This window comes from Lycium barbarum, chromosome 4 (assembly GCF_019175385.1).
Source record: "Lycium barbarum isolate Lr01 chromosome 4, ASM1917538v2, whole genome shotgun sequence".
NCBI lineage: Eukaryota > Viridiplantae > Streptophyta > Magnoliopsida > Solanales > Solanaceae > Lycium > Lycium barbarum.
Window position 1 is genome coordinate 121,323,000 of NC_083340.1, and position 16,370 is coordinate 121,339,369.

A 16,370-nucleotide genomic window follows, 5' to 3' on the forward strand; every position below is an offset into this window, starting at 1 on the left:
ATGCCATTCGACAGTCCATTAGAACTATTAAGTTGACTAACAATGAAGTCGAGTATAAGGCTATGATTGCAGGTTCGGAATTAGCCCGGAGTATGGGGGCCGAAATAATCGAAGCAAAATGCGACTCTCTCTTGGTCGTTAATCAAGTGAATGGCGTCTTCGAGGTCAAGGATGAGCGAATGCAAAAGTATCTGCAGAAAATCCAAGTGAGACTACACCAGTTTAGAGATTGGACCGTGCAGCATGTACCCCGGGAGCAGAACAGCGAGGCCGACGCATTGGCCAATTTGGGCTCTTCAATCGAAGGGAAAGAAATCAACCCCGACACTATGGTGCACTTGATGAACTCGGCGATAGAAAACGGGTATGCTGAAATAAACACGATGGGGCTAACTTGGGATTGGCACAACAAATACATCGACTACTTGCAAGATGGAAAGCTTCCAAGTGACCCAAAAGAATCACAGTCACTAAGGACAAAAGCAGCACGGTTCTGCCTAGTGGACGGCCAATTGTATCGACGGTCTTTCTTCGGGCCCTTGGCCAAGTGTTTGGGTCCCGGAGAAACAGAGTATGTGATGAGAGAAGTCCACGAGGGGACCTGCGGAAATCACTCCGGTGCAGAGGCCTTAGTCCGAAAAATTATTAGAGCCAGTTATTATTGGAACCGGATGAAAGAGGATTCAAAGAATTTTGTCCGGAAATGTGATGGGTGTCAGAGACATGCCCTAATGATTCACCAACCCGGGGAGTTGCTACACTCAGTGGTATCACCTTGGCCCTTCATGAAATGGGGAATGGACATTGTTGGTCCACTACCATGGCCACCAGGTAAGGCCCGTTTTATTTTGTTAATGACTGACTATTTCTCCAAGTGGGTTGAAGCGTAGGCTTTCGAAAAGATTAGAGAAAAGGAGGTTATTGACTTCATATGGGACCACATTATTTGTCGTTTCGGCATCCCAGCCGAGATAACTTATGATAACGGTCCTCAGTTCATTGGCGGCAAAGTCAATGATTTCCTCGAGGGGTTGAAGATCAAGAAAATTGTATTAACTCCGTATCACCCAAGTGCAAACGGACAGGTAGAATCCACGAATAAAATAATAATTCAAAATCTAAGGAAAAGACTTGACACAGCGAAGCATCACTAGAGAGAGGTGTTGCCGGAGGTATTGTGGGCTTACAGAACCACATCAAAATCAAGCACAGGAGAAACACCTTTCTCACTGGTCTACGAGGTCGAAGCCCTCATTCTCGTAGAAGTTGGTGAACCGAGTCTCCAATTTGGATACGCCACCGGTGGGTCAAACGAGGAGGCCATGGCCATAAGACTCGACCTCACGGATGAACTTCGCGAAAACGCGTTAGTCCGAATTGCAGCCCAGAAGCAGAGAATGAAAAGGTACTACAACCGGAGGGTCAATTTTCGACATTTCCAAGTTGGGGACTTGGTGCTTCGGAAAGTTACTTTGAACACCAAAAATCCCAATGACGGAAAGTTGGGGCCAAACTGGGAAGGGCCGTATAAGCTAACAAGAATAACGGGTAAAGGGTCGTATCAGCTGGAGGCCATGGACGGACAACGGTTGCGTAACAACTAGAATGTGGCTCATTTGAAGAAATACTACTGTTAAGGTACGAACGACTACCCTCATTTTTTTTTGTGTTAACCTTTCTTTTTGCAGGAAGTCGAGTACCGGATAAAGTTAGGTGGTAGGTCTGGAAACATGTGTTGCACTCTTTTCCTTAGTACGGTTTTGTCCTGAAACGGGTTTTCCGACAAGGTTTGTAATGAGGCAACAAGTACAGCGTGTTACTTGATAGAAACGAGGACAAGTGTTCAAAAACTCGGGGGTATACCCTACGAGTGGGGACTTGATAGTGCTTACCCGACCATGCAGCTCGAATAAACACTAGGGGACTACTATACCCACATCGAGGCTTACCCCGGTGAATAAAAAACGAAGCAGCTCAACAAAGCAGGAGAACGCCATTGGGCATTACCCCGGGGAAGTTTTCGTCCAGAACCGGACCTTCTGTATTAAGTTTTGATGTAAGGACCAAACGATCAGAACGAATCGTGTCCATTTAGTATTTGCTACGGCAAAAACAGAATGAAACGGACAAAGTCCTCATATCATGTACATGCAAATACTTGCAATATAAAGATTACTGAAAATTCAGATTATTGCATTTCGGATACATCTTCTTGTTAAGCACGCTACCCTCCGTGATTACCGCCAAAATTCGGCATCATTTTATCCAAATACCATACACTGGGAACTATAGTCGAAACTCGACAGAGGCAACAAGGCCGCACTAAACCAAGCCAAAATCTTTAAACACCCCCGAATGGGGACTGCTATATCAAAATTCTAAGGCTGGGATTCAGGTGTCCGAACCTAATCCACAATAAGTGAAACTGTCGAAAAATATCGGCCCTAAAATGCCTAATGTGATTCGGAGACGTCTGAATTCACAGAGCATAAATAAGTCCCACAGGCAAACCACTCGATCAAATCCCCGGACAAATTATACCGGACGAAGTGGAAAGCCAATATCTAGGCATAATCCGAAAAAATGGCTCCGAGCAAGAGTCATAATAAACACAGATTAAAGAATAAAGAAAATAAGCAAGGAAAATGCACATTCCATATATGTAAGGTTTTTTACACCTGAAATTCCTACGAAGTTAAAAAACAAAAAACAAGCCAAAAAGGCAAAGGCAAAATAAAGGCTAAGTACAGGCCCTGATCTATCCGGTGCAGCTGGAACCGAAACGCTCGGATACTGTCCGCTCGAAATCCTCGGAATCGGTATCGAGGGCTCTCTTGGCTTCTTCCTCGGTCTTTTTGGCTTCAAGTATCAGGGCCGGGAGGTCCCCAAAACTTTGTTGAGCTTGCTCGAGGGTGGCCCTCCGGGACTTCCACCGCAATCGTGGTATGAGCCTCGACAGCCTCCACGTTCTTAAGGGCTTCTGCCAAGTTGGCCTCAGCCTGGGCCAATTTGTCCACCAATTCGGATCTCTCGACATCGAGGATTCTTTGAACTTGAGTAGCCAACTCGAGCTCGGCCTTCAGGAGGTCATTGGCCTCAGCTGTCTCCTCGAATTTGGTTTTGAGCTCGTCGCATATCCGGTGTTATACCTATTTTAACTGGATCAAAGGCGAAGTACAACATATTGGTGATTCCTAATTATTTAACTTAAAGAATCGCCACCTAATTATTTTAAGGGTGAATTAGGACACCTATTTTAACTAAGTAAATACTAAAAAAAATTAAACTCCGATTAATAATCTACTTAACTAATGCGATTCTAGATAAGAGTTCTTATTTATCCTAAAGGGAAGGGATAAGGCATCCTTTAAGATCCGTTTAAAACAGTTAACCGGCCAAACTTAGGTTAATTAGTAATACAAATTAAAATATATTACTAAAAGATTATGAATATTTATTATAACTTCGTGCAAAATAATTTTAGAAAATAAAAAAAAAGTACCGTGATTAACTAATTAAGATTTAAAATGTACTAATCAAAGTGTAAAATTGCAAACCAAACAAAATATATGACTTGTCAAACTTGAAGAGTGGGTCAAATTAAAAGAAAATCTACAACCTGCTCAGTCATGAGTTTATTTGAAAGGAGCAAACTGACTTCAAGAAAAAGCTTTAAAGACTCTGTTAATGTCTATAGCTGCTTTTAAAAAAACTCTTCGGACTCACGAAAATCTAAGTTCAATTGTTCAAAAAAGAGTGAAATAGATTATAGATTTATAGCTTTGTAAAAAAAATAGAAATTACTTTCGAGCTCGCTTAATATCCCAATTACCCCCTCTAAAGGTTTCAATATTCTAAGGCTGGTAATCTTGAATAAGTAAAATAAACAATCACATATGAGGAAAACTAACAACGAATTAATCATAAGAGACAAGTTAGAAAATGCAGTGCTCATTCTTTTCTTCTCCCCTCTTTTCTAGCTTCTGTTCGGATGCATTTTTTTGGGAGGATAAGAGGAGTGAATTAAGAAGCAAATGAAGGTCCCGGATTTCCTCTCTCTTCACTTTTCTTTGTGTTTGAATGCATTTTGAGAGAGATGAATGAGAAGCAGATGGACATTTCGGGTCTAGCGGCGATGAATATTAAGTCTCAAAGCAAGGCCGCTTGTGGCGGTGAGAGTCTTTTATGAAGACTCCATGTTGCTTCCAATGTGTACATGTAAAAGAACGAGAAATAAAAATTAGCATTAAATTCAACATATGACAAACTCAAAATGCTTCAATAGGAGGCAAATCAGATGAAAACATTCAAATGGTATACTAACAATGAAGCAAGCCAAATTTAACACTAATTTATACATCAAGAAACATATAGCCTTTAAACTCCAAAGGGACTCCACAATGCACAAAACAGATGCTAAGTGTAGTTATTTAATTTCATACTCCGTACCAGATTTTAGCAGTGTCACGAAAGTCATAGTAGAGATAGAAAAGCTTCGTTATCTTATCGTATTAAGATGCTATATGCGGTATGTCTCTTAAACATCAAAGTATTTATTTTGTAATAAAACAAGCTTTTATATATTCTCACAGCAAATAATAAGACATTTAAAGATCAACATGAGTACTCAAATCATTTCAGTTTCCACCAGTTTGGACAAAAATTCAAAGACAACGGATCTCTAACACGGCGAACAAGAGGTTCATTATGAAATGGCTATCTTGTTTGACAGAGGTTTATTCTTCATAAAATAGAAATCGTGATCCTTGAAGAAAGTAGGTCATCGGAATCAACTTTATGCGTGAACAGGTAAACATCTTTTCTTAAGCAAATGAAAGCTTTATATCAGGACATCTAATCACAAAAAAATACAAACGACTTTTAAATCGATTTACCCCGGGGTAACACCCAGAGATTATAATTCTTCACAACAAACCATTACAACGCATAGTTAAGAAAAAAAAATCCTAAAACATGGTTCCTACACATAAACTAGTTTAAGCATCATATTGGAATACAAAATATAGCATTTTCTTACGTAGGACATAAATTAACCAACAAAAGAGTTACTTTCTAGTTTTGTAGTTTCTAGATAGTTCGTTAAACTTAATTAAAAGAAGAAATGGACTGACCTTTCGCGGGTGCAGTGAACTGAGGCAGGGGTCCTTCAGATCCAACGGACTACAAACTTTGCTCACAAACACAGCAATACGATAAAACAAAAAGAAATCTCTACCGCAGCTAGAAGTCGACAGAGAACCTAATTTGGATTTTATATTCTTGAAAAATAAATACTATGAAACAAAGAGTATTTTATTGGATGTTTTGAGAGGGAAAAGTTGCAGCAAAAACATCCAGAGGTAAAAGGGGAGGCTCCACCGAAACCTCCTCCCAAATGAACTTGAAGCAAATATTTATAGGGAGAGGAAACAACTAGGGTTTCATTGGGCGGGAATCTGAGAGATTAGAATTTTGAAATGAGTCAAGGCTGTTCAGATTTGAACGTTGGAGGTCTAGGACGGACTCGTCAGAACGAAATCAGAAAAAAAGAAGAGAGGAGAAGAGATTTTTACTTGAAATTGGCTAAGAGAAAGTGGAAATGAATAAAGTGTAAACTACCTTGCCTCTTTGTGTTAATGCAGCAATGAGAAGAGATAAGTTTGCTCAGAATAGACACACAATTCTCTGATTTTTAGATGTGAAAGTCAAATCTTTGTTAATAATGTAGAAGAAGACAAAAGCTCCTCTGCCATAGCAGGGAGAAAGGGAGAAGCGGCCGAGGCACAAAGATGAAAGTCCTACAATATTCTAGGGTTTCAAGGGTATAAAGGATATTTTAGGTAGGTTAAGTGAGGGCAAAATAAGACACTCATGGAAAAAGCAAAACGTGTGGGGAGAGGGTACTGGGCGTGTGTTGGTGACACTTGGCACCTACATGGCGCGGATTTGGCACTTGCGTGGCGTACACGTGGAAAGAGAGCATGGGCTGCGGATTGGGCTTCTCTCTTTTGGGCTATTTTGGTTGAAGTAGAGATCAGAAATCGTATAATTGGGCTAATATCAGGTCTTCTTGGACTGGAAAATACTTTCTTCTTATATTGCTTTGGGCTTCTAAATTTAAATGAAAAACCTTCTTTAGTTAATTATATATTAACGCGTGCTAAAATATTACTTAATATAAAAATATATTTATTAGTACTCAAATAAAATGAAAAATATATGATATTGTAATAGTTGTGCGATGATATTTATAAAGTTTAAAAGTAAGAAAAATGTTATCATTTAGTTGTATAAAATAACTGCGATGCGTTTTTGCGTAAGACGATAAATAGAAAAGTTAAAAGTGATCATGGCGAGTATAACATTAAGTGATAGCAATATAATAAGCCAACGACTATAGTTGGATAATGAAAAACGATGATATTGATAAAAAGTTAATAATTGTAATAAAATATAAATAACTGTTCTTAAGTTGTCAAAAATATTAGAAGCGCAAATAAATATTTTGGAAGAAAGGCGGGACAAAATTGGGTGTCAACATCCGGGCCCTGTCCTCGGCTTTCTGCACGAATACCCTCAACTTGTCCTTGTACTCAGCATTCTCGGATTCAAGCAGTCGATGCCTCTCGGCCATGTTCACGGCATCAGTCTTGACCGAGTCAAGCTCTCTCCGAAGTTGAGAGATAGTAGCCTCGAGTTCACCAAGCCTCGAAGAAAAACGAGCATTGTCTTGGCTAAGTCCGACCTTGTCCGCTTCCAGGAGCCGGTTCTTTTCGACCATTCTGGCTAACTCATCATTTAACCGAAGATTTTCGGCCTTCGTTGCTTCGAGCTCGGGTTAAAGGTTGGAAAGGGCAGCTGCTCGGTTCAATTGATCCTCCTTCACTTGTAAAAGATGCTGGAACTTCTCCGTTTCCCGACCCTGGGCATCCAGCTGGCCCTTAAGGTCGTCAACCTCTTGCTAAGCACGGATGAAGGCCTCATTAACGAGCACTACACTCTGTGAAAGAAACGAGAAGTTAAACTTGGATAAACGAGAAGGTAAAATTCACATTGAATTATGGAAGGATAGGCTGATAAGCTTACTCGGTTGCCTGCGTGCATGCCCTCGTTAATGAGACTCTGCTAGGGGACTCTGGTCATCTTTCGCTTATCCGAGTCCGAGACGAGGGGCCTCAGATAGCTTGCAACTCCCACAAGACGCGACAAAAAACTGCAGTCCTCGGGGACGGTAACCACGGCCGATTTTTTCCTTCTACGTTCCACACTCTGGGCCGGGAAGATACGCACCAAGCTATCTCTTGAGCCAGTATCGGTGGCCCGGCTAGCTGCCCTCGTGACTCGAGGGATAGGGAGATGTCCGAATCTGGCAGCTTCCCCGGTTGCAGGAGGAGTATCTGAGAACATATCATCAAAGTTATCCGACCTCGAAGCTGGAGTTGGGGAAGCCAGAACAGCACCAGAAGCCTCGGTAGGAGCAGGTGCCTCGGATGTTGTAGCTAGGTCCCCAGCGGGTAGTGAGCCGGTATCCAGTGGAGCCTCGGTCTCAGGGACTGGCTTAGCTCTTTGTTCGGCCTCAGCAGTCGAGTCGAGCCGGGATCTTCTAGTCCTTTGCAGGGGAGTCTCTTCAGATGAAGCATCACCTGAACTGTCAACATATTCAATTGACCTTAGAGGAGTCGGGTAAAGAACTTCTTCCCCACATGTGTGCAGAGCCGGAGCTAAAGGTCCTTCCCCGGCTGAAGGAAATGGCAGAACGAAGGCTTCTTCCTCCGGAACAGACTCGACGGAGGGGGCCACACCGACCCTTTGAATAATTAAATCGGGCTCTGTTTCATCTCTTGGAGTCCGAACGACGCTCCTTGCCCTTTTCTTCGGTTTCTACCCTTTGTCCGAGGGCTTTCTCCGCCTTTTATTGGCAGCAACAATGATGCGGGATGTACCCGCTGAATCAAATTCAGGTGCCAGCACAGCTGGCTCGGCTGCTGGCTCCGGTCTTGGCTCCACCGAGCCCCTGGGTAAACCTGAGCACTGAAGAGGTTGTTAAAAAATAAAAAAATAAAAGGGGGTAGAAGAGACGAAATATTCCAGCTCAAGCGGAGCATTACTGTGGTTTTAAGCAACCCATCGGCCATGTGACAGGTTCCCCCATGTCCGTGCTTCATGGGTGTGTTGGCTGAGGAGTGCCCCAACCCATTCATTCATATTCCGGACGGCTGGAGGTATCCATGCTACGGTTGATATAAAAAAAGCGGAGAAGAAATCGTATTAATTCAAGGGAGCAAGTGTTTGACAAAGCATCAAAGGATAGTTAAAGGAAGAACTGAGGAACTTACGATTATCGTTCCACCTCTCCAGGAAGGGCATATAGTCGGCCAGAATAATGTCCGTGGTCCTCACCCAGATGTAGCGTTCTAACCAACCTCGATCTCTGTCTTCGTCCATCTTCGAAAAGACCGGGTGTCGGCCTCGCTTGGCGAGCTTTATCACACCCCCTCGGAACAACCTCGGGGAGTACAAACGGATGAAGTGTGTCATCGTAAATTCCCTATTTATGTTGTTGGCCAACATCCGGAGGCAGGCCACGGTCCTCCAGATTATCGGACCAATTTAGGCCAAGGTCACGTTGTATGTCCGGCACATATCCAAAATAACCGGGTCAATTGGGGGGTCGAGCTTAAGTGCGAAGGGATAGGTGTAAACATACAAGAAGCCTTCCCTATGATCGGTGATGGACTCGTCAGGACCGGGGGCGAACACTAGCGGTTATCCTATCCGCAATCAGCCCGGACCTGGTCGAGTTTACCCTCGGTAATGGACGAAGGATATCGCCTTACTTCAAACCCCCTATCCGCAACCAGAGAAGGCTTCTCGACCTCAAATTCTTTGTTGTAGTTGGGTTTGGAGGGTACTATGTCCAAGGCAGTAGGCTCAACAACGGTTTTCCCCTTGGGTTGTGAAGTTGGCTCGGCTCCTTGAGAAGAAACCGAGAGAACATCCTGGGAGGTGGTTTCGATGTTGGCAGGCACTTTGAGGATGTGGAAAAAGAGATTTGGTGAATTCGATAGGGGGGAAGAAACAAGTTAAAAAATAAGAGAGGCAGAAGAAGCATTTGAAAAAAATTCAAAATGGCAAAGTGAGAAGAAACAAAGCAGCACTTTCAATCGAAAAACAGCAGAGGAAAGGTCGGCAAAGTTGGTTTTCTTACAATCAATATAAGCAACAAGTTGAGGGATGAAAACGGTTGATATCAGCAGAAAATATGAGATGAAGATGATCGGAAGTGAAGAAGTAAAATGGTGAAATGAAGGGGTGCATGGCCTTATATAGGCGTGGTAACTGTAGCGGTTGCAGAGGTTGGCCAACCGGGGGATGCCACGTGTCTAACAATTAATGAGACGTGATTTGAAACGACGTGCGTTACGGCGGTTACCGAAGTTGGCCGTTCGGGATAAGACACGTGGCTGATGGCAGAGAGATGTGACATAACTGTTCCCGCCAAAATGAAAAGATAAGAACGAGCTTATGAAACCGCCGGTTTGGTGACTCATCCACTTCTCGTTACTCCGGTAAAACTACGATCTGAGAAGTGTGGGGACTATCTGTATACGGTAAAAACCGGATGTATGCAAGACCGATGAGACCGGGGATCGGGGATAAGAAGAGACAGGCATGAGTACCGAGTATTTCCTTCGTACTGGTAGAATTGCACCAGCTGCGGCTGATCTGAGAAAAGTGAAGCAAATCTGTTTAGTCCGGTATCTCCGGACCAAACTCCGATCACAGCCAGTCCGGTTTCTCCATGACCGAGTTGATCGTGGCCGTTAGTCCGGTTTCTCCATGGCCGAGTTGATCGTGGCCGTTAGTCCGGTTAATCAGTTACAAAATTGCCACGCGTCAAGACAGTTCTGTCACATTGTACCGACAGTCGTACGGGTGTCAGACCGTACGGCCCAACCTTATCCTTTTAGGGTTTTCTTTATTCTAAAAGGGCTTTATGTTGTATGCAAGACCCATAAGGCAAAACTATAAATAGGGGGCATCTCCCTACTTTTAAGGGTTGGCTTTTTGAGATCTATAACATTGTAATAGAAAATATATACATTGAAGCTTTCTCTCTCTCTCATTTTCTGGTCCGAACTAGTGAAGTTGGGTTTATTCATTCAATGCATTCTTAGCTTAATCATCAATATTTACGTATTTCTTCAATTTATTAACACATATACTCATATATACATATCATTGCACACGAATCCATATATACATTTCACATAAACCAAAAATAGATTAAAGTTTATCCACATATTATATACCTCACTTACAAATTCCATTGATTACCTAAATTCGGGGTAAACAGATTCCACAAATCATGTTTAGATCAAATTGCAGACACCGAATCATCAGATACCCAAGAGGTCATCGAGACTATGACCCTAAACTTACAAACACAATGAAAGAGGAATAAAAAATAAATAATTAGCAGAATTCTTATTTTATTCTCAATCAATCAGTCTGGAATAACTTTAAATCTTTTCATGCTTACTCTTTAAGTTAAAATTACGTTATCATTTTTAAAAGTTGATATCTAATAATTCATTTTTTGTTATAGTTCGTTTTATTACTAACAGTTTGGTTGTAATTTGTCTTACTAACATATGGCTAATTCAAATAAAGTCTGTTCTAGATTAATAACTCCAGTTCTAGATTAATAACTCCATTTTAGTATATGAATTAGTCTAAATATCCTAGAGGCACTACCCAATGTGCAGAAAGAAATACTATTAAAGAGCCATAATGATATAGCTTGGGTGGACTCGACTCGAGCTCGATTTAATAATCTAAAAAGCTTAATTAGACTTAACTTGAACTCAATTCGGGAGCAGGTTCAATGGAGCTCAACTCAACTTGACTCTATTTGATGCTCGTACCTATCCGGGATATATCGAATTTTAAAAAGAAATTTTTTATCATGTGATTCACACAGCAGACAATAATTGTGCTAGGTTTTTTTTCCTGTCACACAAAAGAATGGAACACCTTGTTGTTTATCGTCTAACGTACATGCATTGTGGTGGAATGAATATGGTTTCTCATCTTAAATTTTTTATTAGGGAGCGCTTCCTTCTCAGATGAGTCTTATGCGGTGCAAACCCGAATTACTTGGGCCCCAATGCGGATATTGACAGTGGTGGATTCAAGATTTTCATTCAGGGGGTTCAGAAAAAATAACAAAAGTTAAATATAAAAATTAATGTTGTTCCTAAGTTTCAAACCTAGAACGCTAAAGACAATTTTGAACACCTTGGACCATTTGAACTAACTTTTTGCATTTATTTAGAATATTCAAAAGTTAATATATTTATATAAACACAGAAAATTATACTATATATACAATGTAAATTTTTTGCCGCAGGTGTTCAGCACTCTCTAAATTCACCCCTCGATATCCGTCCCTTAAATGAACTTTAGGTGAGGTGAATCCGAATTAATGTGTCCCTAAAGCGGGTACGAACATCGGAGGACAAGTTATGTGGGACCGTCGGCTGACCCAGTATTACTTTAGTAGAACGACGTCGTGTAAGCTTGTTCCCGCGCCAGAGAAAGCATTGAAGCAGAGTGGAGCTTCTTATAGTCATATCCATCAACTTTTTCCACACACAAATATTTCTCTACTCACTACTTAAGAGTTTCTTCTAGCTAGTTCTGAGAAATGGAAGGAGTCGGGTCAAGACTGGGTCGGGCTTCATCAAGATACGGGTCATCAGCTCCAGTATTTACCGGTCCAGTTAGAAAATGGAAGAAACAGTGGGTCAGTAGTACTACTCAGTCCAACAACAACAGCGTACGTGGTACCCGCAACGCTAACAACAACGTTGGTGGGCACAAACTAATGCTCTGCCGTTGGACCCCTCGTTCCGACAACGACACTCCTAAACGGAAGTTTCGTTATGCACCTGTAAGTTTAACCAACCATGTTTGTCTCCTTTTTACTGTTAGGGTTTTAGGATAAGTACTTATGCGCACCCGGTGTTTACACCAAACCAATGTAACTTACTGTAGTTAAGTAATTTAGTGGAGTGAATATATACATAAATTAACCATGGTTAAATGATGTTATTGTATATGGTTTGGTGTAAACACCGGTGCGGGTAAGTTTTTACTGGGTTTTAGCTACCATTTTACTTTCATTTATCTCTTTTATTTATGAGTAAATATGTTTAAAAGGGAAAATTACATTCTAAGTCTACTTCGAGAAAATATTTATGCTACGTAGCCCATATTTTGAATTTGTTACCCTGTTTAGCCCATATTTGTGTATAAACACTTTTTATACACTTTTATACTAGGCTGATACATTATGTATAGTGCTTTTCCGTCAGGTATGATGTTGTATAATATTGTATATTGGGTTGCGTGGTGTAATATATTGTGTTAGGCTGTATATTTTTGAAAATTTACTTCTAAAAACCCCTAAACTGTCATTATTTTTGTGAGTTTCAGATCTTAAACTATTGGGTATTCACAGTACGTAAACGTCTCGTTCTAAAAGCTCATTCAAAGAGTTCCAAGTGACATAACACGTGGAAAAATTTGAGTGAATAAGTTAAAAAACCCTAAACTACCACCATTTTGCGAGTTTCATGCCTAAATTATGGGTGTTTACCATACCATGAAATCATTGTGGCAGGTGGACTCATTTTTTAAGGGCCCGTTTGGCCATGAAAATTGTGAAATTTGAAAAGATCGGTTTTATTTTCAAAGTGAAAAATGATATTTGGAAATTGGAATTTTTGCCTTTTTGTGCTGGAATGAAAAAAGTGAAGAACTTTTTGGTGTTTTTCAAATTCCGGAAAATTACCAAGTTGAATTCTAGACTTGATGTCTTGATGTCAATGTTAGTCTTTAATTTTGGTGTCAATGGAACATGTAAACCGAACTATTTTCTGCATTTCAATTTTTTCTTCTGGACTCTGCAATTTAAATTTATAATTGGTGAAGGGCAATTCAATTTTTTTTTCTTTTGTATTTAAATTATGGAAGTGATTAAAATTGGTACACTATTAAAATACATCAAATCTAAATGTCTCATGGGAGCACTGTATGGCACTTTCAGATGGTATTCAAATTCCATCAGCAACAATGTAAAAATTAGCGGCAAACTGAACAGGGATCCAGTTCCAGAGTACCAATATTCTAGCCAATCAACACAACAGAAGTTAATGTTACAAGACTTTTTAAGTTTGATATCACAAAAGTGGACCAGTTCCAGCGAAAGCACTTGGACAGTATAAATAGCTCATTTAGAGATTACATATTCATTTATTTCAAGGTGTAGCCTAGAAACAATCCTAAATGACATGTTAACCTTACACTTAGAATTGAAGTTTGAATTTCTCTGATGAAATTTTAAGTTTTATTGTTGTTTTCCATGTATTGAGTCAAAAGATCTTACAATATAGTCTTGCAGAATTGAAATGTGTTTTAACAATCAAAACAAGATTTGGATGTGTTTGATGCCTATACCGAGAAACAATTCATCTTTTGTTTTCCCTCATATAGGAACTGACATTGAAGACTACCTTATGGGATAATAGGTCAGCTCTAATTATATGAATATCAGTTGGCCTATAGGGTGATAAGCAGGGGGGATCTAGGGCATTTGGTTGTGCGTTCTCGGAAACCCTAACTTTTGCACAGACCCTGTATTTATACTAAGAACTGCATTAAATATATAAGAAATATTTGCTGGGAACCCAGCAAACCCAGTGGCAAAGTAGGCTGTTGGTCCCGTGGCAGAAACCCAATTAGAACGAAAGCTGAATATTTCCCTAGAGTTTAGGTTATATGCACTTATGGTGTAAGAAATATTTACACAACCATCTCATTTACTAGGTAATAACATTATACAATCACCATGTACATAACCTAGATGAAATGGAAGTACCCTCCTATAACAGGTTAAATTACATTAATAATGTGAATATTTTACTGCAGAAAAATTGAGAATGCTCATACACATGGCTAGTATTGCAAATGCAAATAGAAGGTAAACAAGAAGTAGGAAACACTCCTAGAAATGCAATTTTACACAGGTGTATATAATTAGAATCCTTCTCTTTCAGATCTTCTCTCCTGCTAAGTTTGTATAACTTTGTGGACCCCTACTCTGTTGTGTCGGAAAGATGGGTGTCGAGTTTTATGGATTTGCTAGAATGTGGAGAATATTTAGAACCATATTTGTTGCTTTGGTTTGGCAGGATTGCATCGAGAAATCTGCAGAGATTCAGTCTTATTATAGATGCTAATTCTAACTTTAGGACTTCCTTTGGAACAGGTCGAAAATCAGGTTGTTTCTGATGATGAAAAGAGCTTTATCCTATGTGAAATTTGTGAACACCCGAATCGTCGGTTATGTTAGAAGACGACCTACAGAATCAATCTAGGAAGGAAAAAAATTACTGACCTTTCTTTTTGTGCCGAGGGTCTACCGGAAACAGCCTCTCTACCTCCCAAGGTAGGGGTAAGGTCTGCGTACAGTCTACCCTCCCTAGAACCCACTTTGTGGGATTTCGCTGGGTATGTTGTTGTCTCTTTCCCTACTGTTTAACAGTATAGAGGAAAGGGAAGCAGGGGAGAGGAACATTTTTTTGGATCAACTAGCTTTTCTCCCGGTTGTCTTCTATTTTCCGTCTTTGTATTTGTCCGTTTTCGTCTCTTCTTTTCCCTTGTTTCCGAAGATAAGGCTATGCTTCGTCAAGTTAACCTTAACTAAACTTAGAATGTAGGCCTAGCATTTTGTAGCATTCTTTTCAAAGGCATAGAACACCCATGCCATTAGATTTGTTCTTTTTTTTTTTTTTTTTTTTTTGGTTGTCAAACTTTTTCTCTTATGAATCTCGAATATGCAGATTGTTGACTTGGAAGAAAAGAAAAAGGAAGCTTCTGACAACAAAGCTAAAACAAGGAAGCTAAATCAAGCTATCACAAGTTCAACACCAAACGATAATATCTTGATGAAACAAAGGATCAATGATATCTTTGATGAAGATTTTGAGGTGATATTTTGAGCTTTGTTACCTTTGGAAAACAGTTGCATTTCTGTTGTCATTATTGTTGTATTATTTTTTCTTCTCTATATTTTATATCTGCTCTCCTTTGCTCAATTATCTCCTTACCTTTCATCAAACTTTGATAAGCTTTGATTTACTTGAATGGTACGAGATATACCTACCTGATATGCGGTGAAATTCCAGTGAAGTCTTCCCAATTCAGGGTTTGTCCTTTTTAATACACCAACTTGTTATTGTTTGTAAAAGCTAGGTCACTGGAAGTCCTCAACAATCAAATTAATCCATCAATATCTCAATCCTAAATGAGCTAAGGTTGATCATATGAATTCTCTATATCCATTTCACTCTAGTCAAAGTTCATTTCATTCCGGTAGTAAATAATTTGGCTCGAGATAAATTAGGAGCTCTCTAAATCTCACACCTTTTCATACACAATGAATTAGTCTAATATCAACTATCGTCTATCTGGTTCATTTGTTGAAGTTGTGTTTTGTCCAACTCTTCATTATTCCAAGGGATTTTAAGATCCTATTTGAGTATGGGTAAAAAGTTTTGATCTTCTGGTGAGCGACTCTCTTAAGGGATTTGTGTGTGTTGAATTAACTTCCTTCCACGTGATTTTAGTTCTATGTCATCAACTCTTATCTCTTTCAATCATCACACAGTCACACGTATGTACTGAGACATGGCTAAATCATCTTAGATGACATACTCTCATTTTGTCTTCTTTATGTGTTACTTGCACTTTAAGTTGAATGTGGTCATTTTGAATCTCGTTCAATGTATTGGACCACATCCTTCTAATGGAAGTAGTTTCAGTTTTTCTGCCTACTTTGTAATTGACACTTGCCTGATTTTTACATAAACGAAGGTTTTTCGTGCACTGCAGGAACTGAGGACAGATCAATCCATTCACACAGAAAGCGAGCTAAAGTATGACTTATGCTTGGAAGGCTATGATTGAGCGCTGGGAATATTGGCTGTTTCTTTTGAAGGCTGACAATTCCACTTAAAGTTATTGACATAGAATGCAGTGGTGTTTATGTCTAAATGATTGTAAATATAGCCCTCTAGTTTGCGTGCCTATCGTAGATTGTAGTGGCAGTTAAAGTATGAATGGTTGTAGATATAAACCTCTAGCTTTTTGTGCCCAACTTAGATTCTAGCGGCAGCTAAAGTATAGATGATTGTAAATATAACCTCTAGTCTCTTTTGAGGACTTGCTAGCTTGCATCATAGTCGTATATTTCCTTCCATTTTCTCTTTTAAATAGCAGTTCAGTATCCTTTTCATGGTGAG

General features: G+C 39.9%; 1 protein-coding gene and 1 long non-coding RNA gene across 2 annotated transcripts; one reads left to right on the plus strand and one right to left on the minus strand.

Annotated features, from left to right (window-relative positions):
• Positions 1-3,754: 3,754 nt before the first annotated feature.
• LOC132636319 (uncharacterized) lies at positions 3,755-5,799 on the minus strand. Its single transcript, XR_009581176.1, has 2 exons — positions 5,133-5,799; positions 3,755-4,202 (listed from the first exon to the last, which is right to left on the minus strand). It is a non-coding gene; the product is annotated as an uncharacterized LOC132636319 (long non-coding RNA).
• Positions 5,800-11,499: 5,700 nt separating this feature from the next.
• On the plus strand, positions 11,500-16,327 carry LOC132636321 (uncharacterized). Its single transcript, XM_060353138.1, has 3 exons — positions 11,500-11,956; positions 14,910-15,056; positions 15,961-16,327. Exons 1-3 carry the CDS (start codon positions 11,711-11,713, stop codon positions 16,033-16,035), a joined length of 468 nt encoding a protein of 155 aa, XP_060209121.1. The 5' UTR covers positions 11,500-11,710; the 3' UTR covers positions 16,036-16,327.
• Positions 16,328-16,370: the final 43 nt, after the last annotated feature.